The sequence below is a fragment of the Eschrichtius robustus genome, chromosome 3, assembly GCF_028021215.1.
Source record: "Eschrichtius robustus isolate mEscRob2 chromosome 3, mEscRob2.pri, whole genome shotgun sequence".
In the NCBI taxonomy this organism is placed as follows: Eukaryota; Metazoa; Chordata; class Mammalia; order Artiodactyla; family Eschrichtiidae; genus Eschrichtius; species Eschrichtius robustus.
The window spans coordinates 107,872,481-107,897,256 of record NC_090826.1 but is presented as its reverse complement, the minus strand read 5'-3'; the positions used below and the strand labels follow the sequence as shown (position 1 = coordinate 107,897,256).

The window sequence follows — 24,776 nt, the reverse complement described above, 5'->3', positions numbered from 1 at the left end:
TCTGGTGCTGGCTTCACTTCCATAGATTTCTTTAGCCCCTAGAGCCCTGGATTCGGTCGGAGCGTGCGAGTGTGTGTGTGTGTGTGTGTGTGTGTGTGTGTGTGTGTGTGTGTGTGTGTGTGTGTTGGGGGTGTTCTGCTGGAAGCACCCCAGGGTTGGGGGCAACCCTATCCTACCGGCCCTGGCGGGAGCACTGCGGCGCCGCCTCGCTACGCCCGGACTCCTGCAAGCCCCGCCCTTGGTCCAGAATATTTAAAGAAGAATGTGCCTCTGGAGGTGTTCTTAGGAAACAGAGATCATCTGATTAGAGGACGAGGCGACGGAGACACGTACAAAAAACACGCACGTATAGGCCCAGAGACAAGGGCTTCTCGTTCTGAAATTGCGCTTCAGGGGCCGGCTCCACTCCCTTTATTTTCTGATGATGTTTGTCCCTCGCGCGGCACCGTTGGGTAGTCCAGGAGGCGTGACTAGGGGCGGGAAGTGGGGCGGGAGCGAAGCTGTGGAGCCGGGGCTGCCGCTGTCATGGACGCCTGGGTCCGCTTCAGCGCTCAGAGCCAGGCCCGGGAGCGGCTGTGTAGGTGCGGCCCGAATAGGAATGGGGGGAGGGCGGGCAGAGGAAGATCTTCTTGAGGCGAGGTCAGTTCACACTACGGGGGTCAAAAAGGGTCAAATCGGGCTACGGGGGCTCGGACGGACCGAGAGGGGCTGATTTGAGCCGGCCGTGAGGCCATGGTTCGTTTCTGCTCACGGGAAAGATGGGGAAACTGAGGCACGAGTGGGCCGGCGGGGAGGCCGCTCAGGGTTGCGTGTTCACATAAGACCAGCACTTTCTTCACTGGGCGATGGTGGAATGAGGAGCGTTCGCCCCGTGGCAGATAGCGACCTGGACTCTTCCCAGAGCTGAGGAGGCACTCCGAAGTTCCCGTGTCCCCTCACCCTACTGTCACCCGCTAGCTCCTCTGCCTCCGCCTTGCCTTCTAGTCTCGATTCATCTCAAGGGCCTGGAAAATCTCTTAGTTCACCTATTCTGAAGAATAACCTGTCCTCCAACTATCCCCACTCCCTCACATATCACATACATGCTCACACTGATGTGCTTGTGATGGACCCCCTGCCGCCTTCATTGTCCTCTTCAGGCCTTACATTATCAGATCTCTTATTTCCTCAATTCGAAGTAGTGCTTCCCAACCCCTTCTAGGCTCCTTTTTATTCTTATGCCTTTCTCTTCCCCTGGCCTGGAGGAGAAACGGTGAGATATGGCCATGAAGAGGAGAAAAGGGAATGGTCTCAAACAGGGGAAGGGGGAGTCCATACTTGCCTTTTGAAGTACATTTTTGAGGGGGAGAGGAGGGAGGTCTCCACCTTACCTTACCTCTCTCTCTTCTCTCTCCTCCAGGGCCGCCCAGTATGCTTGCTCCCTTCTTGGCCATGCACTGCAGAAACATGGGGCCAGTTCTGAGTTACAGAAACAGATTCGACAACTGGAGGGTCATCTGAGCCTAGGGAGAAAGCGTAAGTAATTGTGCCTTTTCTTTTATTACCTCAACACTTTCTCCATCCCCAGCTATTCTTCCTTAGTCCCTCCTTCGTGTTTTTGACCTTCTCTGTCGATTCTCCCTCATTTGCCTCTACCCTTATCCTCTGCAGGCCTCCTGATTGAGGCGAGAGAGCAGGGGTAAGAGTGATGAAGGATTGGAAAGAATGAGGCAAATTTGAGAAAACTAAACTGGGACACAAATTAATAAAAATTGGATGCAAAAAAATTGAACTATTTCTACTCTTTTTTTAAAAAATTGTTTATTATTGTTTCTATCACTTGCTCGACTTTCACTCTCTTGCTTTCTCTCTTTCTCTGTGTCTTGCTCTCTGTTTGCCTCTCTACTTTCAAATCCTTGCTTTTCTTTGCTAATCCCCACAAGTTCTACGCCTCGGTAACTCAGCAGATGCCCTTGAGTCAGCCAAACGAGCTGTGCACCTATCAGATGTTGTCCTGAGATTCTGCATCACTGTTAGTCACCTCAATAGAGCCTTGTACTTCGCCTGTGACAATGTCCTGTGGGCTGGAAAGTCTGGACTCGCTCCCCGTGTGGATCAGGAGAAGTGGGCCCAGCGTTCATTCAGGTTTGATATCCTTTTATCCTACAAGACCTATTGTATTCTCCATACTGCATAGCTTTCCTTTCATGAGAGGATGATCTTTTAGGGTCTTCCCAGAATATACACATCTTAATCACTTGGCTTCTAACCTTCATTTAGATCTTAAACCATCAGAGAATAATGAATGGGGGCAGGTGGAAGACAGATGCTCTTTCATGATGAATGACTAAGATTGGACAAGACTAGATATTCATTACATTGCTTTAATTCCACTCTTGTCTATACCACAGGTTTATGCCCCTCACTGCTTACTCATTCATTCATTCATTCTAAAAATACTTAGTAGCTGCTTACTATGAGCCAGGGAATAAAGCAAAGAGCCAAAGAGCTATGGTTCCTGCTCTCATGAAGCTTCTAGTCTAGTGGGGGAATCAGCTATTAAAACAAATAATCACCAAACCAAATATTTGTGGGAAGTACAGGGTGTTATGAGATATATAACAGGGGGAGCTAATTTAGATTGAAAGGTCAGAGAAGAACTCTTAGAGAAAATTAAATTTTATTTCAGACCTGATGTCTGAGTAGAAGTTATACAAAGCAAACAGTAGCAGAGAAGACCATTCCAAGCAGAAAATAGCTCATTCTAAGACCTTGAACCAAGAAAGACTTCATGGAATTAGAGCAGTAGAGAGAAAGCCAGTGTGGTGGGCGGTATTGAGTAAGGGCATAAGTTCAAACTGGACAGGTAGACATGGGCCAGATCATTCATGCAAGGACTTCTAGGTAATGGTAGGATTTTTTTCATTTAGTTTTGTTTAAATTTTATCCTAAGTACAGTGGGTTCTAAGTAGGGATGTGACATGATTCAAATTGCATTTAAAGAAGATCCCTCTTGCTGTAGTGTGGAAAATGGATTGCAGTAATGCTAAAGAGGAGAAGATGCCCTAATATAGCCAAGAAATGATGTTGGCTTGGACTAAGGAGCAGGCTGTAATGAAGGTGGAAAGGAATATGATTTGGGAATAAAATGATCTCTATACATATTATTTGTTTCCCTATGATTTGCTTTGTTATTTTACATTATATTAGCATCTTTCCATCTCCACTTATGTCTCTCTTTTCTCTTCATCTTTCTCAGTGATTACAGTTATAACAAGACTTCTGGTGTATGAAGGGTGGGGGCAGAGGCATGGCTGGAGTGGTATGGAAAAGCAACTCCCTAGAAGAGTTTATATGCCATGTTTATACTTTCATTCAGTAAATATTTATTCGGCTCTTACTATGTGCTAGGCACTGGTCTAGACAAAGGGATACAGTGGTAAAGGCAAACAACATCCCTGCTCCTATGGAGCTTACATTGTAATGGGAGGGGACAAAGAAGCAATAAATAAGAAAAACATCAGAGAGTGGTAAGTGCTGTGCAGGAAATTAAAATAGCGTCATGTGATAGACAGTAAATGGCTTGCTACTTTAGAATTGGGGGTCAGAGAAGGCTTCTCTGAAGAGGTGACATGTAAGCTCAGACCTAAAGTGCAAGGAAGAGCCAGCCATTTGAAGATTTTGGAGAGAGGTTATTCCAGGTTGAGGGATGAGGTAGTGTAAAGGTCCTAAAGCAGGAACAAGCTTAATGGGATCAAAATATAGAAAGAAACCAATGTGGCTGGAGCATAGTGATTGAAGGAAAGAATGGTACAAGACGGAATTGGAGAGGCAGGGTCAGATGTTGAGTCCTGTAAGCCTGTCTAAGGTATTTTATTCTAAATGTGATAGGAAGGAAAACATGGAGAGTTTTAAGAAAGGGTATAATGTGATTTACGTTTATGCCAGCTACTATATGAAACTAGATTCTTGGGGGTGGGAGACAAGAGTGACAGTGGAGAAACCAGTTAAAAGACTAAAGTAGTTAGTTCAAGCAAGAGATGATGGTGGCTTAGACTGTGGTGGTGGAGTACAATAGATAGATGTGGATTCAGGATATGTATTAGAGGTAGGACAGTTATATTGAATACAGACCACTGTTGTCAGAATGGATTAAAAATCAAAAAACATAGACTGTTCTTAAGGAGTTTATAATCTAACACAGTTGGCAAGCTTGGCGTCATTTTTTTGTTCGTTTTCTTTTAACAAAAGTATTGGATTTAAATGGTCTATGTGTTTGAGTCTTTGAAACAACTGAAGGTGTTTTTTTTAATAAATTTTTAAATTTTATTTATTTATTGTTTCTGGCTGCGTTGGGTCTTCATTTTTGTGCGCGGGCTTTTCTCTGGTTGCGGCGAGTGGGGGCTACTCTTCATTGCGGTTCGCGGGCTTCTCATTGCGGTGGCTTCTCTTGTTGCGGAACGCAGGCTCTAGGCGTGCGGGCTTCAATAGTTGTGGCACGTGGGCTAAGTAGTTGTGGCTCGCAGGCTCTAGAGCGCAGGCTCAGTACTTGTGGCACACGGGCTTAGTTACTCCGCGCATGTGGGATCTTCCCGGATCAGGGATCGAACCTGTGTCCCCTGCACTGGCAGGTGGATTCTCAACCACTGCATCACCAGGGAAGCCCTGAAGGTGTTCTTTTAAAAAAATTTGCATTATTGTAGTTCAAGTTGAATGTGTGTGTGCTAATGAGTTGCCAAGTGGAAAAGTGAAATATGAGGTTGATCTTGGAATATTTCATGATGCTCATTATTGTAAGCCAGGATCTTAAGGTACACATAAACTCATTAGTTACAGAAAGGTGGAAGGACATTTCTAATAGTGGGTAATACAATTCACTTCTGGTATTCTAATATGTAGTCCTTCTGCACTATGGGGGAAAAAGTTTAAATGTTCTGTTGGATATGCTAAGTGGGTATGTGTATCTGTACTGACCTTTCTCCCCTGTGTATCCCAGGTACTATCTGTTTTCCCTCATCATGAATTTGAGTCGTGATGCTTATGAGATTCGTCTACTGATGGAACAAGAGTCTTCAGCTTGTAGTCGGCGACTGAAGGGTTCTGGAGGAGGAGTCCCAGGCGGAATTGAAACTGGGGGACCTGGGGGTCCAGGGGCTCCAGGAGGGGGTCTGCCCCAGGTGGCTCTGAAGCTTCGGCTCCGAGTCCTGCTCCTGGCTCGGGTCCTTCGAGGTCATCCCCCTCTCCTGCTGGATGTGGTCAGAAATGCCTGTGATCTCTTCATTCCACTGGACAAACTAGGCCTCTGGCGCTGTGGTCCTGGAATTGTGGGACTTTGTGGCCTCGTGTCCTCCATCCTGTCTATTCTCACCCTAATCTGCCCTTGGCTCCGACTCAAGCCCTGATATTCTGGTACAGGATAAGGAGGGGATCTGAATTGGTGAGATGGAATTTTAGATTGTCCCCATGTACCGGCCTCATTCTAACTCCACTCCTTGGTTAAAGCTAAAATCCAGAGATTTGGGAGTAAGAGGGAGGAACTTTGGGGAAGATGAGGTGAGGAGAGGTGACTTGTGAAGTCACTTGGATGATTCACATGTTCAGATCTGCTGGAGCTTTTGTTCTTTTCCTCCTTCATTGCATTGTCTGCGTCTCTCTTGACTCTTTTTAATGTCTCTTAAGTCTATTTAAGATTCTGTCTCTGTATCTCTTTTGTACCTTCTCAGTCCCCTGTCATAGGAATTTAATCAGCAGGATTACTTTTTGGTATGGGAGGTAGAAGGTATGGTCTATAAGCTTCTAACTGCCTTCTTCTTTTTCCTCACAAAGGTGACTTGTGGCCGTTATTTTCCCCTTCAGACTCCAGATTATAATTTTGAAGGCTTTATGTCCCAGTGGACTCTTCCCACATGCACCAGAAGTAGTTTCATGCTTCCTTTCCCTCTCTCATGTCTACCTCACCAACCTTTCTCATGATTTGCCCTTACCTTTCCCTCCACTCACACCTGCAGGTTTCTGCTTACACTTTGATTTCAGGACTTTGTTCTAGCCTTTCCATACCCCTTCTTTGCCTATCCAGAATGATGCTATGTTTAGCATCCTGTTGTAAATACTGTACAGTGATTCTGTGTAAATAGCTGAGGCCCAAGCCCATGATGGAGAGCAAGCCTTCCAGGTTAGCAAATTAAAGATCAATTTGCTCATTGATGTTTGGTCTGGTCCCATGTGTTCTGGTCATCTGAGGCCCCTGTTTCTGTCACTATGGTTTGGGTTTTCCATAGGATTAGCCACTGGCATCATTACCCACAGACTTTTATTGAGCATCTACAGTATGTAGGGCATAATACTAAGTGGTAGAGATACAAAAAGCTAAGAGGCTCCATGGTCCCAACTTCTGAAGTTTATAGCTTAGTTGAGGAGATGGGGGTCTAATGTTAAAGTAATCATACTGGTTCCACAAAGCATACCCCATACCAGTTCATGGTTTATAGTTCCTCCAAAAACTATAATGCCATAAGGCAGCATGGGCTAAGAGTCACAAACAGAACCAAGTGGAATGGGGATGGTAAGTCTTGGTTTGTGGGTGGGCTGTGTCTTCACATGTTGGGACTCTGAGTAGGTGGGGAAATGATATCACTGTTATCAGCTCTTTCATTTTCCATATTCCAGGTTGACATAAATAAGGTTAGGAGGTAAAAAGAATCTATCTCCCACTCCTACCTTCTATTCCAAACCTGAGGAAAGCATTATTGCTAGGCAACAACAAAGGATAGAAAAAAAAGGGAAGAGAAAGAAAGGACAGAAAGTCAAGAATTGCGTTCTCTTTGGATACTGAGTTGATGCCTCCAGGGGGCAGCACCAAGGCAGAGAAATACACTAAAATTGCTCATTCCTCCTTTGCTTGGTCTGGGGCTCCCCACACTTCCCCACCATTACTCCTCCCATTCCTTCCAACTTTATTTTTAGCTGCCAGTGGGAGGGGGCAGGATGGGAGGGAAAGTACAGAAAACAGAGAAGGAGAAGGACAGAGGCACAGAGGACTTCTCACGCGGACACAACATCCAGACATGGAGTTCCCCCTCATCCCCCACCTGTTCTTGCCCCTGATGTTCCTGACAGGTGAGGGAGGTTAACTTCTTGGTTTCTGGTGGGAACGGAAGATATATGGATTGTTTAGCATTGGCATCTTTACGGTTAAAATTCTTTGGGAGTTAGGTTAAGAGGTTAACCGATTCTATGTTTCGTGTGTGTGTGTGCGTGTGTGTGCGCGCGTACATGTGCGCATGGGTTTTCATTCTTTTGCCCACACATATGACTGCCTGGCAAGGGCTGAAGCTGTCCAGTGCCTTGTGTAATATTTGTGTCCAATTAAATAAAACTTTGTCCTAAGCCCTGGAGGAGTGAGGCAACCAAAAAGAAACATGATGTGAACTTCCACAGGGCTAGTCTGATTACTATTATCCCCCTCCCTACTTCTCCCTGCCCTTGGTGGTCTCTGGGTTCCTGAGACATAACTGACTAACTGTGTGGTCAGAACTCTGGTTTTATCTAACCAATGAGCTACAGTTCCTGGTCACACAGCCTTGCCAGTCTCCTGGATGCGAAAAGGCTCACATACAAAACACTTTTCTGAAAATGAGCATGGTTTGAGACAGAGCTATAGCCATTGGTGAAAGTGGTGGTGGGGTGGCCTGAGAGGGGGTTACTTGAAGGAACAAGTCACAGGGAAAGAACCATGGGAGGGACAAGAGGCCTGGAATTTTTCCTCATCAGTGCCCTGTAATCTTCGTTTCCTAAAATACCAGCTCTGATTTTAAACAGATTGGGGTTGGGAGGGAAGAGTCAGCAAGAACATGATAGAGGGGGTCTTTAGAGTGGGCTGAGAGTTAAGGAAGAAATGCAAGTAAGCAGGGGGCAGTTGGGAGGGGGGATGAATTAGAAAGGAAGTGGATCGTGAGAAACTTTGGGAGTGATGGGACCCTTGGAAAGGATGTATGGCAAACCTTGTATGTAGGCAGGCAAGTGGCTCCACCCAGTTAATTACCACTGAGGTTTCCAGGGCTGGAATCAGCCAGAGACCTAGACATTGGAGAAAGAGAGAGTGTAACAATGATACTGGGAGTCAAGAAGAGACAGGAAGAGAAGAAGAGACCCAGACATGCAGTGTTCACTAACCTCTTGTTTTCCCTGTGGTCCTGGGTTTGGGGAGAATTTGTAAGGAATAGTTGTTCTGGGGCTGCAGAAAGGCCTTCTCCCTCTTTTGACCCTCACAGCTTGGAGAGGAGGATGTGTAGGAGGAATGATGTAGAAAAGAGGAACTTGACCCTTCCAGACATGTCTGTAAATGAAATTTGGGGGATAGGAATGGAAATACATCTGTGCAACAGCATGGCAGAGGGCCACAGGTTAGACATCTGGACCCAAACACAGGAAGAAAATCATCCTTGCTTGGAGTACATGACATTCACAGAGTCCAGGGCAGCTTATGAGTAAGAAGAAGGGAGATAGGCTGAGGTCAAAAAGTTCCCTTCACGGTTTCTCTCTGGTTGTACCTGTGGGCATTCATTAGGCTCTCTGGCTGATTCCTGCTAACCTTATGATCCTGGCCCCCCAGGTCTCTGCTCTCCCTTTAACCTGGACGTGCATCACCCACGCCTATTTCCAGGGCCACCGGAGGCTGAATTTGGATACAGTGTCTTACAACATGTTGGGGGTGGACGCCGATGGTGAGGAGGAAACCAGAGGGCCGTGGGATTGGGACTGTGATAGAGCTGTTAAAGGGGAGGCAAGGTAGATGGAAATATAAACTAATCTGGTTCTTTGGAAATGGCTGGGGCTCTAGACTTGCCGTCACCATGCCCTTTCCCTCTGGCCTATCTCAAGTGTCATATTTACACTATGCTTGTATTCATTTCCTCCTCCCAGGATGTTGGTGGGTGCCCCCTGGGATGGGCCTTCAGGTGACCGAAGGGGAGATGTTTATCGCTGCCCTGTAGGGGGCTCCCACAACGCCCCATGTGCCAAGGGCCACTTGGGTAAGAAGACTCCTCACTCTTCCACTCCTAACCCCTAACCTTGATACACTAGTAGCTTTGACCCCTTACACCTCACTTTTTTTTTTTTTTTTAATTTTTTTGGAGCATAGTTGATTTACAATGTTGTGTTAGTTTCAGGTGTACAGCAAAGTGATTCAGTTATACATATACATATATTCATTCTTTTTCAGATTCTTCTCCCATATAGGTTATTATAGAATACTGAGTAGAGTTCCCTGTGCTATACAGTAGGTCCTTGTTGATTATCTATTTTATATATAGTAGTGTGTGTATGTTAATCCCAAGCTCCTAATTTATCCCTCCCCCCTCCACGTTTCCCCTTCGGTAGCCGTAAGTTTGTTTTCAGAATCTGTGAGTCTGTTTCTGTTTTGTAAATAAGTTCATAGATAACATTAAAAAAAAAATTAGATTCCACATATGAGTGATATCACACCTTACTTCTTTACCTCCATATCCCACGTACTCCTCTTCCTGACTTGATCCGGGCCTCTTCTCATCCTCTTCCAAAGTCATCCTGAACTCAATCACCCCATCTGTGACCCCATGATCTCATGCTCTTCCACTCCACTCCAACCAGGTGACTATCCACTGGGAAATTCATCTCGTCCTGCTGTGAATATGCACCTGGGGATGTCTCTACTGGAGACAGTTGGTGATGGGGGATTCATGGTAAGCTAAGGAAAGGGTGGTGGCGGGGTCTGTGAAGGTTTGTGGTAGAGAAAAGGGCAGTATGATAAGGGAAACTGGTCTATGTGGAGGGGTCAAGGAGTTAAAAACCCTAGAAAGCAAGGAGGGGGGTCTTGGGGAGTGGTCTCAATGCCTCTTTTGACAAAGAGCATGTTCTGAGGGTGCCCTCCCAAGCCTGGGAGTAACTGTTTCCTCTATCCATCCCCAGGCTTGTGCCCCTCTCTGGTCTCATGCTTGTGGCTCATCTGTCTTCAGTTCTGGGATATGTGCCCGTGTAGATGCTTCGTTCCAGCCCCAGGGAAGCCTGGCACCCACTGTACAACGTGAGCCAGGAGAAGGGCCTGAGGACTCAGTCCCTAGAACGGGGTGCAGGGTGGGAAAAAGATGGGGCCACAGGGTATGATGCTTGACAGGGGAACTGCATGGCTTATCCTTACTGCTACCTAACGTGTCCGCAAAAGCTCCATGTTTCCTAACAGATGAGAATTCAGACTCTTTACCAGGTCGTCAAGACTCCATGAACTGATTTAATCAACTTCAAAAACTCAACTCTCACTATATCCCTTCATATCCTGCACCTTGGCTATAGCCTTCACCTCACCATCCTCCTATGTGTCATCTATTTTTATACTTCCATCTCTTTTCGTTTAAAGTGTTCTCCACCCAAATGCCTTCGTGTTTAGTCTCCTCGCCTCAAACATCTCCAGTCTTCAGTATCTTCTCAGTCGCTGCCTCCTTTGATTCTCCTCCATCAGAACTGACCCTCTTTTTTTCTCTCACATCATAGAGTGGTGCTATGTTTCTACTAGCGCTTAATTCCTTCTTTGTTTTTTTAGTCAATTGTATATATGCCCATCTTCTCTTTTATTCATTTTTATATTTACCCAGGACCTGGCACACTACCTTCCTTATATGTAAGAAGTGCCTAATAAATGTTTGAATTAAATGTGCCCTCCTGTGACCTCTTCCCTTGTTGCCCCCATGCCCAATGTCCTTTACCCCTCTGTTCCCCATCACCATACCCCTCCTCCTAGGCTGCCCCACATACATGGATGTCGTCATTGTGTTGGATGGCTCCAACAGCATCTACCCCTGGTCTGAAGTTCAGACCTTCCTGCGAAGACTAGTAGGGAGATTATTTATTGACCCGGAGCAGATACAGGTAAGAGAAGGCAACATGGATGGGCTTGAAGGGGAGAGACAGGGAGAGAGGTGATAAGTGTAGGTAGCATCTTCAGTAGTATCCAGGTGCTCGTCTCCCCTCCCTCGCATACCTTCTCCACCCCCCACCCCCATACACACACTCCATTAGAGTGCACACTTTATTCTCAGGTGGGACTGGTACAGTATGGGGAGAGCTCTGTACATGAGTGGTCCCTGGGAGATTTCCGAACCAAAGAAGAAGTGGTGAGAGCAGCAAGGAACCTGAGCCGGCGGGAGGGACGAGAAACAAAGACTGCTCAAGCAATAATGATGGCCTGGTGAGGCACTGGGAAGGGGGGTGTGGGAAGCCAGAAGGGTTAGGGGAGGCTTTGGAGTGCAGTGTGTAAATCCCAAGATGTCTTGCCAGCTTATCTTTGTTTGCACACTAATGTAGGTGGGGGAAGGCTAAATTGGCTGTCATTGCACTCATTGCATTTCTACAAATTGTCTGTATCTATGTCTCTACATGTTTCTGCTTTATTTATCTCTGCAGACAGAATTCTCTCTGTCTCTATACCTCCACTCCCACTTTGCTCTTGGCCCTCGGGTTTTCCACCACTCATGTCCTAGCCTATTTTCCAAACGTGACAAAACTCATCTCTGGGAAGACTCCCCTGACCTGACCATTCTCCTTTATCCTACGTTCCCTTAATATTTGTCCTCCTAAATACAATATTTGCTGAATGAATCTATGAGTGAATGGATTTTATACTTACTTACATTGATGATATGCTGCTCTATATGTTCTATGACATTCAGACATTTGAGCTCTTACTGTGTGCCAGTCTCTACGCTAGACAGTTGGGGAGATGGGCTAAAAGGCAAGAGGCCTGACCTCGGTGAACTGCTGACAGTGTTAAGTACTGTGTGTATGTGTATCTATCTGCACACATCTGATCACACCTCACTCCTTTCTGTCTCTTCTCAGCACAGAAGGATTCAGTCAGTCCCATGGGGGCCGACCAGAGGCTGCCAGGCTACTGGTGGTTGTCACTGATGGAGAGTCACATGATGGAGAGGAACTTCCTACAGCACTAAAGGCCTGTGAAGCTGGAAGAGTGACACGCTATGGGATTGCGGTGAGAACAGCTCTGGATCTGGAAGGATAGAAGGGATTGGGGAGGGTGACACTGAGGACTGGGAACTTAAGGAAAACAGGCATTGACCACTTCCCAGACATCAGCCATATTCCCTTTCTTCTCTTTAGTTGGCTGTGTCCTGTACAGCTCTACCGTCTCACAGCACACAGCTAGCAGACCCCACCTTTATCTCCTGACCCCAGGTCCTTGGTCACTACCTCCGGCGGCAGCGAGACCCCAGCTCTTTCCTGCAGGAAATCAGAGCTATTGCCAGTGATCCAGACGAGAGATTCTTCTTCAACGTCACAGATGAAGCAGCACTGACTGACATTGTGGATGCATTAGGGGACCGGATTTTTGGCCTTGAGGGTAATGATTACCCTGGAGAAACAGAGGACAGGGTAGGGGGAGTTCTGGGGTATAGGTGGGCTTCTGGAATAAGTTCAGAAGGTCAAAGGGGAAACTGTCTTCCCTTATATTGCCTCATGATGTTTTCTCACACTCAAGGGTCCCACGGAGAAAATGAAAGCTCCTTTGGGCTGGAAATGTCTCAGATTGGTTTCTCTACTCATCGGCTAAAGGTTGGACAGACTCTGACCCCTCTCAACATCTGACTCCTTCCAGCCTCTAACTCAGACAGCTTCAACCCCAGGGCTCTTCTAGATTCCTCCTTTATTCAATGTCCATGCTGACCTTCCCATACCTCACCAACTGACCCCAGCATGCCCTCAGTGACCCTCTCACTCCTGGAGAGCTTTTTCTTCTTATTCCCCACTGTCTTTTCAGCGACCCCATCTGGTTCTGCCCTACAGGATGGGATTCTCTTCGGGATGGTAGGGGCTTATGACTGGGGGGGCTCAGTGTTATGGCTTGAAGAAGGTCGCCGCCTCTTCCCGCCACGGACGGCCCTGGAAGATGAGTTCCCCCCTGCATTGCAGAACCATGCAGCCTACCTGGGTGAGTAGCAGAGAGCTGCAAAGGATTAGACGGTGGAGGGGGAAAAATGCTTCCTCAGTTGGGGGTGGGATGGGGGGTATAAGGTACTCACTGTTAACTCATGCGGTTTCTCACTGATCTCGTGCTACCTTCCTTTGGGACCCCCTTCTGTGCCTTTAGGGAAACCTCCTACTCTGACCCCATCTTCTTTCCCTTTCACCCCCGATTCCTTGTCCACTTCTAGGTTACTCTGTTTCCTCCATGCTTTTGCGGGGTGGACGCCGCCTCTTTCTCTCAGGAGCTCCTCGGTTTAGACATCGAGGAAAGGTCATCGCCTTCCAGCTTAAGAAAGATGGGGCTGTGAGGGTCGCCCAGAGCCTCCAGGGGGAGCAGGTAGGGCATCCAAGGGAGGGTGAGACCCTTGGCTCCTGAGGGACCTTCAGGCTATGGGGGAAGAGAGTGAAGGGACAAGAGAGGGACCTTAAAAGTCTGTGTTGAATTCTGGTTGGCAGAGTCTGTCAGGGATGTGAGGACCAGATTGGCAGGTGCTTCCCACTTGTCCATAATCTTGCCTTCCCTTTCCTCTGGGGTCACCACTACCCACCGCTCTCCAGATTGGCTCGTACTTTGGCAGTGAGCTCTGCCCATTGGATACGGATGGGGATGGGACAACTGACGTCTTGCTTGTGGCTGCCCCCATGTTCCTGGGGCCCCAGAACAAGGAGACAGGACGTGTTTATGTGTATCTGGTGGGCCAGGTGAGACTTGCTGGGATACCCTAGAACTTGTCTGTGGGGGGCAAAGGGAGGGAGGGAAGGCACACACATTTGAGGGCTGGCCGAGAGGTCGGGACTGTCAAATCAGCATCTTCTGTCTTCTCCTCACCTCCACCAGCAGTCCTTGCTGACACTCCAGGGAACACTTCAGCCAGAACCCCCGCAGGATGCTCGGTTTGGCTTTGCCATGGCTGCCCTTCCTGATCTGAACCAAGATGGTTTTGCTGATGTGGCTATGGGAGCGCCCCTGGAGGATGGGCACCGTGGAGCACTGTACCTCTATCACGGGACCCAGAGTGGAGTCAAGCCCCGTCCTGCCCAGGTCAGGAGTGCCCCGACGAGGCAGGGGCATGGTGGGAGGAAGGGGAAGGGAGGTGCACCCTTTGGTTATCATTGCTCCCCTGGGCTTGAGACCCAAACTGAACAAGTGCCTTTTTTATCAGTAGTCAAAAAGGTGAGGCGGTGGGGTAGGAAACATGTTGCTGTACTAGGGACTCCTGAACACAGGCAAGTTTCTCTCATTCCTCCTCATGCCTGAGGGGAGAATTAGAAAAAGCCAGGTGGGAGGCCTGGGAAACCAGTTGTGTGAGTCTCTGCTCAGTCTCTCCCTTCTCCCTCTCAGCGGATTGCTGCTGTCTCCATGCCACAGGCCCTCAGCTACTTTGGCCGAAGTGTGGATGGCCGGTTAGATCTGGATGGAGATGACCTGGTAGATGTTGCTGTGGGTGCCCAAGGGGCAGCCATCCTGCTCAGGTGAGCGGCCCCAGCTCAGGTAGCAGTAGATAGCATGGCATAGCTGTTAAAAGCAAGGGCTTTGGAGTCACAAACTTACGTTTGGCTTTCTTGATCAACTTACTCTATGCCTCCATTTCCTAGTTTATAAAATGGGAATAATAATAGTACCTGCCTTAGAGGTTTGTTGTGAGGATTAAACGCGATAATCTGTGAAAAGATCTAAACACAGTGCCTAGAACACGGCAAGTGCTGATTAAATGTTAGCTATTGGGACTTGCCTGGTGGTGCAGTGGTTAAGAATCCGCCTGCCAATGCAGGGGACACGGGTTCAAGCCCTGGTCTGGGAAGATCCCACATGCCGCGGAGCAACTAAGCCCGTGCGCCACAACTACTGAGCCCGCATACCACAACTGCTGAAACCCACACACCTAGGGCCCATGCTCCACAACAGGAGAGGCCACCGCAATGAGAAGCCCATGCACCAAGGCCAAGAGTAGCCCCTGCTTGCCGCAGCTAGAGAGAAAGCCCACACGCAGCAGCAAAGACCCAGGCAGCCAAAAATAAAAATAAATTAATTTTTAAAAAATGTTAGCTATTATCTTACTTCCATCAGAAGATTCAGGGGAGGCGGACACATGTGTCCCCTAGCTCCTTATTCTTTCCTTTGACCTCAGGGAGGCAAACACTGGGGACTGCCTTTCTCAAAGGGCTTTCTTCCCTCTGCTAGACTATCTTTCCCACCCTGTTCCCAGCTCCCGGCCCATTGTCCACCTGGCCCCTTCACTGGATGTGACCCCGCCAGCCATCAGTGTGGTTCAGAGGGACTGCAAGCGACGCAGCCAGGAGGCAGCATGCCTATCCGCAGCCCTTTGCTTCCAAGTGACCTCCCGCACTCCCGGCCGCTGGGATCGCCAATTCCGTGAGTGACTAGAGTGCATGCTAGGCAGCTCTCAACCCCTTGCCTGCCATGGTCTTGGGACCCCTCTCCACCTGCACTCTTGCCTGCCCCATTCAGATGTGCGGTTCACAGCATCGCTGGATGAGTGGACAGCTGGGGCCCGTGCAGCGTTTGACGGCTCTGGCCAGAGGCTGCCCCCTCGGCGGCTCCGGCTCAGTGTGGGGACTATCACTTGTGAGCCGCTGCACTTCCATGTGCTGGTGAGGAGGGGGCAGGAAGTGCTTTGCATCGGGGCCTGGGAGTGAGAAGGAGGCTGGATCAGAGGGAGGACTTTCTGCTGGATCGGCAAGAAAGCCAGAGTCAGGAGTGTGAGAAAAATCAGACTGTGGAGTCAGGCTGATCTGGGTTTGAATCCTGCTCTGCCGTTTACCACCTGTGAATTCTGGCAAGTCATATAACCTGCAAACCTTAGTTTCCTTGCCTGAAAAGGGAGGGATAATAATAACAACTACAAAATAGGAGTTAGCTGTCTTAGAATTAAATGTAATAGTACTGATAAAACCTTAGGACAGTGCCCAGCACACAGAAAGTGCTCAGTAAATGATCGCCATAATTATCACATTCTGCTAGGATTCCTGGGTCGTGTCCCTAATCCTGGCTCCCCATAATCCTTGACTCTGGTTTCTCTCAGGATACATCAGATTACCTCCGGCCAGTGGCCTTGACTGTGACCTTTGCTTTGGACAACACCACAAAGCCAGGGCCTGTGCTGGATGAGGGCTCACCCACCTCCATACGAAAGCTGGTCAGAAGTGCCAAGCCCTGCCCTGCCCTGGGTCCCAACACTGCCCTTCTCAGTGAATTCAAGAGAAAGGGGAGGGAGGAGACATGAGATCACAGTGAAATCTAACTTGGGCACCCACTCTTTTCACTTTTCCCTCAATCCCATTCCTTTCTCCCACGCCTTCCTCTCAGCCCTCAGCCCCTTTTCTCTCCTCTAGGTCCCCTTCTCGAAGGACTGTGGCCCTGACAATGAATGTGTCACAGATCTGGTACTTCGAGCTAATATGGACATCAGAGGCTCCAGGTGGGATGGACATGAATTGGCCAAACGGGGGTGACCCGAGACAGATCAGAAGGGACTTGAAGGGAGATGGAGGGTTGTTTCTTGCCCAGGAAGACAGAAGCGAGGCTTCTGGCGCTCCTTCAACTCTGGGCTCTCTTTTATCCACAACTCCTAGGAAGGACCCATTCGTGGCTCGAGGTGGTCGGCGGAAAGTGCTGGTGTCAGCAACTCTGGAGAACAGGAAGGAAAATGCCTACAACACTAGCCTGAGTCTCAGCTTCTCCAGAAACCTTCACCTGTCCAGTTTTACTCCTCAGGTGCCCTTGGGGGAGGGAATTTGGGAGGAGTCAGGGAAGGAGGAGGACGATTGGGGTATTGGCTGTGAGGGGCCCTAGGGAAAGGCTAGGTTTAGAGGCTGCAGGCAGGAGGGCAGTTGCAGCCCCACCTTAGCCTCCAACCCCCTTCCTCTGCTCTCAGGGGGACGGCCCAGTGAAGGTGGAGTGTGCAGCCCCTTCCCCTCATGCCCGCCTCTGCAGCGTGGGGCATCCTGTCTTCCAGGCTGGAGCCAAGGTGAGTTGGGGCCCAGGATGAGAAAGGGCCTCTGAGAGATCAGGGGCTGGAATCTGCGGGGCCTGGGAGTTTAGGAAAGGAGGCACACAGGGGCTGCTGTTCCTCTGTAGTTGTCCCGTGAGGAGAAATCTACCATGTCCCTCTCCCCCAGGTGACCTTTCTGCTAGAGTTTGAGTTTAGCTGCTCCTTCCTCCTGAGCCAGGTCCTTGTGAGGCTGACTGCCACCAGGTGAGAACAATGGGCATTTCCTCCCAGGCCGCTCCTGTTGGGTCTTGGTGGTGGTGGTGTGTGGGTGGGAGCAGGGGTGGAAACAGCGTGACTCCTTTACTCTAGAGAGGGGTGTCTGAGACAGGGCTGGGATGCGAGCCTCTCCCCCTGACCCTACAGCAATAGCCTGGAGAGAAATGGCACGCTTCATGATAACACAGCCCAGACCTCAGCCTACATCCAGTATGAGCCTCACCTCCTATTCTCTAGGTATGGCTCAGCTCCCCACTGAGACCCCATTCTGACCCCAGACTCATACTCTTTATGTTTCCCCCCTCTCCCTCCATGTGCTTCAGTGTTCCCAAACACCAAACCCTTAGGGCTGCTCTATCTTTTTGCCCTCAATCCCACTCGTGCTGAAGCTTCTCTTAAGTATCTTATCTTTCTTTCTTAGGTATAGGTATACCTATGCATCCTAGTTGTAGGGCTTTGCTGGGCCCTGGGGGTTGGAGCTGGTGTGATGGGATATGGGGTGTGGCCGTAAAGTTTGTACCAAGTCTATGTCATGTCTCATTTCTATCTTCTCTATGTACCCCCATCTCTTTATCCATGTGCTGGCCCTACCTTCCCTGAATCCATGTCTGTGTGCTGACCATGTGCCCCTGTGTCTGTGTCATGGCTGTGACCATGTGCTTCCTGACTTGGTGTCCACGCAGTGAGTCCACTCTGCACCGCTATGAGGTTCACCCGTATGGGACCCTCCCAGAGGGCCCTGGCCCTGAATTCAAAACCACTCTTAGGGTGAGAAGCTGGAGGGGCCTTGGCATAAGCAGAGGGAGGGGGAGGAGTTCCTGGGAAAAGGATGGGAGGAGTCTCTCTTAGATTTCAGTGGTATCGAGGGTAAAGAGGAACAGATGAGGAAGGGTCTTTCTCTGTCTCTCATCTCTTCCCATTTCCAATCCTCCTTTTAGGTTCAGAACCTTGGCTGCTATGTGCTCAGTGGCCTCATCATCTCAGCCCTCCTTCCAGCTGTGGCCCATGGGGGCAATTACTTCCTGTCACTGTCTCAGGTCATCACTAACAATGTGAGTCTGGGCTAGGGGCGTATGGAACCCTGCCATCTTGATTTGGTGGACTCACCCAGCTCCCAGCGTCCTGGGTCACTGCTCTCAGGGCTCCTCCCTCCCTGGGGGCGCCTTTCTTTCACATATGTAGCTTCTTTGAGAAGAAAGGAAGGGATCACCCAGGGAAGAACTACAGGAGTGTGGGTGGTGTGCGCCTGCTCAGCCTGGAGTGGCCGGCCTCTCACCATCAAGAGGGTCCCTCAAGTTGGATCTTCCTCTAGGCAAGCTGCACAGTGCAGAACCTGACTGAGCCCCCAGAGCCCCCTGTGCATCCAGAGGAGCTTCAGCACACAAGCTGGCTGGTATGAGTCACAAGAGGGTGAAGAAGGTGTCCAGAGTGGGAATGCAGGGGGCAGCAGTAGAGTTTGGAGCCTTGGGCTGGAGAGTAGAGTGGGGAGTGGGGGATATTTCCACCCCAGCGTCCTGATCTGTCTCTCTCTTCTGATAGAATGGGAGCAATTCCCGGTGTCAGGTCATGAGGTGCCACCTTGGGCGACTGGCAAAGGGGACTGAGGTCTCTGTTGGACTACTGAGGCTGGTTCACAATGAATTTTTCCGAAGGGTAAACTTTTCCTTTTCCACTGCTTTCCCCTGCTGCTCCTATCTGGGACTGTAGCATAGGCTTTTCCGGTAGACAGACTCGTGTTCAAGTTCGCGCTTTGCCTCCTACTCACAAAGTTATTTCATTTTTCTAAGTTTCTTTCTCTTCATCTCTAAAATGGGGAGGAAAAGACCTACTTCATGGGGTTGTTGTAAAGACTAAATGAATAATGAGATGAACTCACTAGAAGCTAGTTACTATTCTTGTATTTTCCTCCATTTATCATCTCTTAGTGTTATATCAATAATCAACCAACATTTATAGGATACCTAAATTCAATCAACCCATCAAATGCCTGCTATATAAAAAGCCCTCTATTAGGTAGACACTGAGAAGAATATCCTCAACATTTAGCACCATGCCTAACTCATTGTAGTGATTTAATACATTTTTATTAAGTGAATGAGTAAATAGTTGATATTACATGCAGGGTAAGCATGGAGGGTAGTGGGAAGTGATATTGTAGAGTGAAAGAGATCTAGATTATGAAAGTTCTTTAAAGCCGGGAAGATGAAATCGAGCCTAATATGATAGGCAGTCAGGAGTTGTGTGAGTTCCTGAGAAGGGAAATGACCTCTTAATTATAACAGCTGTTTAGTACTAGGGGTTTATATTGTGCTTTCCCATGTTCCGTATACTTTGAATTACACAAGATCCCTGGGATGTAGGCATCTTTCAGGGAAGTTAAGTCTGACAGTTAATCCTTCCCTAAGTCTGGTTCTCTCTTTCTCTCTTTGGTATCCTTTTTTCATTCATTTATTTATTCTTTTAACAAAGATTTATTGAGAAACTGTGCTAGGCACTAGGGACACATAAATTACTAACACACAACCCTTGAAAGACAGAGAAGTAAACAGAATATTATAACCTGATCCAGGGTGATGGGGGTTAGGAGGAAACACTTCCCTACTTCCCAGAGGGGATGACATCTAAAGGAAGGGTAGGAGTTAGCCAAAGAAAGAGGAGTTGAATGCATTTCAGGTAGAGCAAACAGAGTATATGAAGGGCCATAGGCTTTCCATCTGTTACCCTTCTTTTCTTTCCCCATCGGTCTCCAACCTTTTCTTCTGGTTTTGAACGTCCTGGAAGTTGTGCCCCTCAGCCTCATCTTTGCCATTAGGGTTCTGAGAGCCTTATCACCTGATGATGGCTCACTTTATTTTTTTTTAATTTTTGAATTTTATTTTGTTTATTTTTTTATACAGCAGGTTCTTATTAGTTATCCATTTTATACATATATTAGTCAATCCCAATCTCCCAATTCAGATGATGGCTCACTTTAAATGTCTTTCCATTCACAGGCCAAATTCAAGTCTCTGACAGTGGTCAGCACCTTCGAGCTGGGAACTGAGGAGGGCAGTGTCCTACAGCTGACTGAAGCCTCCCGTTGGAGTGAGGTGGGGCTGGAGACTGAGTCTGAGAGCTGTGGAACTAGTAAGGGTGGCAGTGGCCTAAGGGCACCTGTGAGCTTTTTCAGAACAGAGGTGTCTTCGTTAGGCAGCAGTCAGGGAGTCAGAAGTGATAAATCAGAATGGTGGGGTCCCACTGCCTCCATTCCTACCTCAGTCTCTTTCCTTTTAGTCTTCTATTTTGCGGCTGGCTTTGCTACAATGTGGGGTGAGGCTAGCTGGGCAAAAGGGTGCAAATAAAAAACAACTCTCCTTCCTATGCAGAGCCTCCTGGAGGTGATTCAGTCCCGCCCTGTCCTCATCTCCCTGTGGATCCTCATTGGCAGTGTCCTGGGAGGGCTGCTTCTGCTTGCTCTCCTTGTCTTCTGCCTTTGGAAGGTAAGCACTTCTGTCGTGGGGAGTACGGGGCACGGTGCTCATGAATTAAGGAATCCTTGATTATAGCCGGGAGAACTGGATTTGTGCTGGGCAGCTAAGCAGGCTGTGGGTGTCAGGCCCAGATCTCCTTCACTGTCCTCCAGAAATGTTGGTTGAGTTAAACTAAGCCAAATAAAATAAATTTGAATCTCAGTTTTGGAAGCAGAACAAAATTGAAGACTTCAGATACATCTGAGGGCTGTTGGCCAGGTCCCCAGGCAGGGCATTTGGTGATGACTCTTATCTCTTTCCCTACAGCTTGGCTTCTTTGCCCGTAAGAAAATCCCCGAGGAAGAAAAAAGAGAAGAGAAATTGGAGCAATGAATGTAGAATAAAGCCCTAGAAAGTCCTCCCTGGCAGCTTCTCCAAAAGACTTGCATAACAGCAGAGGTTTGGGGGCTCAGATGGGACACGAAGCAGCCTCTGGACTATCTCCCCAGACCTGCAGCCTGACTTGACCTTTGAGTCATGAGGATGCTGCTGGCAAGAGATGAGGCCTTACCTCAGACGAGAAGGGCTGGCACTACACTCCCACCCTGTGCTTCCCTCCTTACCATCCTGGTTCCAGAGCCAACACTGGGGCCTTAGTCTAGGGCCCTTTTTTCCCCATCCCCAGGAATCAAGAATTTTTTGCCTAGGTCCCTGACTTCTTTCAGTTTCCCTCTACATCCTCCCTCACAATTTGGAAAGGACGAGGGTTATCTTCCTCCATTTCCCACCTCTCACCTTCCTGCCTTCTCCCCACTCCAAAGGAGAGAGCTGACGTTGGCTTGAACGAAGTAAAGTCAACATCTGCTGCTTTCCTGTGGAGTCTGGTGATTCAGAGGGCCGGATGGGGAGAGTCAACAGGAAAAAAGGAGGGCGGAGGAAAAGCCACAAGAGACATTCTGTACAATTCCAAGGAACAGAGAAGCCTTTAGACAGGCAACTGCCATCCCCCTGAAACCTGAGACTTTCGTGGTGCACTCGCCCGCCCTCAGGTGCTGGTGAAACGGAGCTGCCCCAGGCCTGCTGGGCAAGGGTTTCCCAACTCTCCAGCCTTCCCTGGGAGCAAAGCCAGAGCTGGGTGCCCGATTCTCTGGAGCCAGGGGCCCCCACGTGGCTAGAGCTGGAATAACAGAGAAGACTGGATACCCTAGGCAGTCCTCTCTCAGGCCTCACACACTCATGAGCCCTCCTTGAAGCCTCCTTATAGAAACTAGAGAGAAGGGAGAGGACTGCTTGATGGTGGGAAACCCTTTCACCTTACTAGATTTGGGAAGCAGCAACCCCATGGGGTCTGAATTAAGGAAGAAGCTGAAGTAGGTGGCAAGAGGTCTCTGGGAAGCAAGCCCTTACTCACTTGGCACTGTTTATGTAGCACAAATAGCTCCTAGGAAATGTTTCTGGGGCATCTCCAGTCATACCTTGTAGGGCTTCTCTGGTAGAATCAGTTGGACAGCCCTTGCTTGATGTTTACTGGAAATTCTCAAGTTAGTTTCTATCTCTGGACCACCCCACCACCTGACTCCCATTTTTTGGTCATGGCCAGTAAAGAGAATTGGATTCTCATTGACAACTGGGTAACATATAGTTCTCTGTAATCAAGACTTTGGACACCAAAGTTAGTTACTGGTCTCTAGAGGGCAGCTCTGACAGCCATTTGAAGAATCAGCACCCATTTAGAGCTGAGAAGAGAGGGGACCCGATTGGGCAGTTGACTAGCTGCCACAAACTCTGTCCTCCAGGGTTGTTCTTGAGATCTGGTCACAGTGTTTATTTTGGCATGTCTCTGGCCTTTTGCAGACAGCATTGTCTCTGTTTCCTAGTAGGGTAGACAGTATATCAGATGGTCAGAACAAGTAAAGTTCAGTGTCAAATGACTTCTGGCTCTATTTGAGTTCCCTGGGATATAGACTGCTCACAAATGGTGAGAGGTGGAGTCTCGGTTTACCTTGAGACCTTATACAATTGAGTCCCTGGAAGGCAAGGTTATGAAGTATTTGAAATGTTTTCTGTGACTCTCCCACTGGAGATGTACTCTAGCCTCCTGCAATCCTCACCTACTTAAGTGAGCGTAGAGTGTAAAATGTGTAGGTTTGGTAAACACATAGGCCTATACTGAAATCCCAGGTCTGCCATTTATGAGCTAAGTGGCTTTGGGCAAGTCATAACTACCCTGAGGCTCAGATAAAAGGCTGTGTAGAGCAGTGGTTAAGAATGAAGACAGACTTGGGTTTAAATCTAAGCTCTACCACTTAAATCCTGCTTGACCTTGAACAGATTTCACTTCTCAATGTCTTGACTTTCTTGACCTTAAACTTATTAGGCTTGTGAGGACTAAATGAGATGATTCAAATAAAGTGAACATATAGTAAGTACTTAATAAATGGTAACTATTTTTATAGTTACCTGGCCTATTAGGCTGGGACAACCATTCTGTGCCATGCTGGTGAGTTATTTTGTGGCAGGAGGCTCCATCGTGGCCCTTAGTACAATTCATATAGGCTATAGTTTGATGAACATTTATGGAGCACACTTGTTTCTGGGGCAAGGACTGAGGCCATGGTTATGTTGACAGATTTCCCCTCTTTATCCCCAGTCAGCCTGCAAAGGGAGATAGATATCCTTGAGGACTGGTTCATCTAATTCTCTCTCCACATGCTTAAAAAAGTACTCTTAATATTTTTCTCCACCTAGAGATCCCTCTCTTCTCTATTCCTCAGCACCAGAACAGGACTTTCTCTAACCCCAACCTATTCTTCAAAAAGCCTGTTACCTCTTTCTTCCTTTGAAGCAGAGCCAGTTTGAGAAGCAACTGTAGAAACACCAGACTCTCCTCAGACACACAGGTGTTGCTTTCTTCTCATCGTTGCTCCTTTGTTCCTTTATTCATTCTTTTGTTCATTCACTCATCAGACATTAAGCACCTAATATGTGCTAGGCAATTTGAATAATATAAAATGCAACTCCTACCATCAAAGAGCCCAGTCTAGTAGGGGAAACAAACATGTAAACATATAATGGAAAATACAGACAGCTGGTTGCTAGATGACATATCAGTATTAGAAATGGGTCGCACACAAGAGGCACACTTTTTTAGGTGAGGTTGGAGGGATTTTAAAAGTTTACAGAAAAAAAAAAAAAGTCTTGAGGGGCCACCAAGTGTGAGAGGAGGCATTCCAGGGAGGATTAATCACCAGTCGGGAAGGGAATTGTAGTAGATTAGAGCAGCCTGAGCATTAGACTGTTTGTGAAAGTAGTGAGAGATGAGACTTGAACAGGCAGAGTGCAGCTCCTGAAGAGCCTAGTAAACCACGTTAAGAACTCTGAACTTTATCCTGTAGGCTTTCATATGCATTTGAGTGTGCTCTCTCTGACTGAAGGGGGGAGAAAAGAGAGACGGGTAGACTGACTGTTCAAGCAAAATTGCTGAGAATCTGAATTTAAGGGGCAGTGGAAATAGTGAAGACAGTTTTGTGAGTACTTTTGTGGAAGGGAATGCTTAAAATAAAAAAAAAAATCTCTCCTCTCCCTGTGCCCTTTTCTAACGTAGAGGTGCGTTGGGATATTAGGCCTGGTTCCCTTTCTCCACGTTGCGGTGGGTCGTGCATCATCCACGTTCAGTCCTTTGCTCGGCACTACAATCTCCTCCCGTTTCCAAACTGCTCTCTTCAAATCCTTCTTTGTGTCCGGGTTTTTGGCCGCGGAATGGTGGGAGGAAGCAGAAGTAACTAAGTTGGCAAACGTCTCTGGATATAATCAAATCGTCGTCACCAGTGGTTAAATGCGACAGCTGCTAAGAGGCGTGCACGCCGGGAGACTCCTGCGGCTGCGCTCCGGGGGGCGGGGCTGAGGCGGGGCTTGGGGTGGAGCCGCAGCCTGGAACTGCGGGGAGGGGCGGGGCGGGGCAGGGGGAGGAGTTTTAGCCGGAGCCCGGGTCTGGGGACTTGGGAGTCCCTTTTGCGATTGAGCAGGTCGGAGCTGGGGGTGGGTTCGGTTTGGGAGGGTGAGGTTTGAGACCAAGCCCAGGCGGAGACTGCAGGATTTTTGCCTC

At 48.3% G+C, this 24,776-nt stretch overlaps 2 protein-coding genes across 8 annotated transcripts; both read left to right on the top strand.

The window, feature by feature from the left end:
* Positions 1 to 421: 421 nt before the first annotated feature.
* Positions 422 to 6,183, top strand: PEX11B (peroxisomal biogenesis factor 11 beta). 2 transcript variants are annotated; one of them, XM_068540659.1, is made up of 4 exons: positions 422 to 639; positions 1,400 to 1,515; positions 1,923 to 2,124; positions 4,976 to 6,183. In XM_068540659.1, exons 1-4 carry the CDS (start codon positions 422 to 424, stop codon positions 5,379 to 5,381), a joined length of 942 nt encoding a protein of 313 aa, XP_068396760.1. In that variant the 3' UTR covers positions 5,382 to 6,183. The 2 variants fall into 2 exon arrangements, with proteins under 2 accessions (XP_068396760.1, XP_068396761.1); XM_068540660.1 differs by having other exon boundaries at positions 500 to 581.
* A 422-nt stretch (positions 6,184 to 6,605) lies between these two features.
* On the top strand, positions 6,606 to 24,309 carry ITGA10 (integrin subunit alpha 10). 6 transcript variants are annotated; one of them, XM_068540655.1, is made up of 30 exons: positions 6,606 to 7,095; positions 8,591 to 8,702; positions 8,902 to 9,011; positions 9,610 to 9,701; positions 9,928 to 10,042; positions 10,754 to 10,881; positions 11,052 to 11,200; positions 11,851 to 12,001; positions 12,205 to 12,370; positions 12,509 to 12,582; positions 12,814 to 12,958; positions 13,182 to 13,330; positions 13,552 to 13,695; positions 13,835 to 14,035; positions 14,336 to 14,466; positions 15,201 to 15,367; positions 15,464 to 15,606; positions 16,038 to 16,151; positions 16,348 to 16,433; positions 16,588 to 16,729; positions 16,890 to 16,982; positions 17,134 to 17,210; positions 17,370 to 17,459; positions 17,906 to 17,990; positions 18,161 to 18,274; positions 18,535 to 18,615; positions 18,762 to 18,875; positions 20,216 to 20,311; positions 20,588 to 20,701; positions 20,999 to 24,309. In XM_068540655.1, the coding sequence occupies exons 1-30, from the start codon at positions 6,816 to 6,818 to the stop codon at positions 21,062 to 21,064; spliced, it is 3,729 nt and encodes a 1,242-aa protein (XP_068396756.1). In that variant the 5' UTR covers positions 6,606 to 6,815; the 3' UTR covers positions 21,065 to 24,309. The 6 variants fall into 6 exon arrangements, 5 of the variants coding, with proteins under 5 accessions (XP_068396756.1, XP_068396755.1, XP_068396757.1 ...); XM_068540654.1 differs by having other exon boundaries at positions 13,832 to 14,035; XM_068540656.1 differs by lacking the exon at positions 17,370 to 17,459 and having other exon boundaries at positions 13,832 to 14,035.
* The last annotated feature ends 467 nt before the right edge of the window (positions 24,310 to 24,776 follow it).

What these genes read in the sequence shown, in the direction of transcription:
- ITGA10 (XM_068540653.1), top strand. Translation starts at nt 6,816, where the DNA reads ATGCCTCCAGGGGGCAGCACCAAGGCAGAGAAATACACTAAAATTGCT. An exon ending in TTGGTGATGGGGGATTCATG is followed by an intron (nt 9,702 to 9,927) that starts GTAAGCTAAGGA and finishes ATCCATCCCCAG; the next exon opens with GCTTGTGCCCCTCTCTGGTC. An exon ending in CCACCTCCATACGAAAGCTG is followed by an intron (nt 16,152 to 16,347) that starts GTCAGAAGTGCC and finishes TCTCTCCTCTAG; the next exon opens with GTCCCCTTCTCGAAGGACTG.
- PEX11B (XM_068540659.1), top strand. Translation starts at nt 422, where the DNA reads ATGATGTTTGTCCCTCGCGCGGCACCGTTGGGTAGTCCAGGAGGCGTG. An exon ending in GAAGATCTTCTTGAGGCGAG is followed by an intron (nt 640 to 1,399) that starts GTCAGTTCACAC and finishes TCTCTCCTCCAG; the next exon opens with GGCCGCCCAGTATGCTTGCT. An exon ending in TCTGAGCCTAGGGAGAAAGC is followed by an intron (nt 1,516 to 1,922) that starts GTAAGTAATTGT and finishes AATCCCCACAAG; the next exon opens with TTCTACGCCTCGGTAACTCA.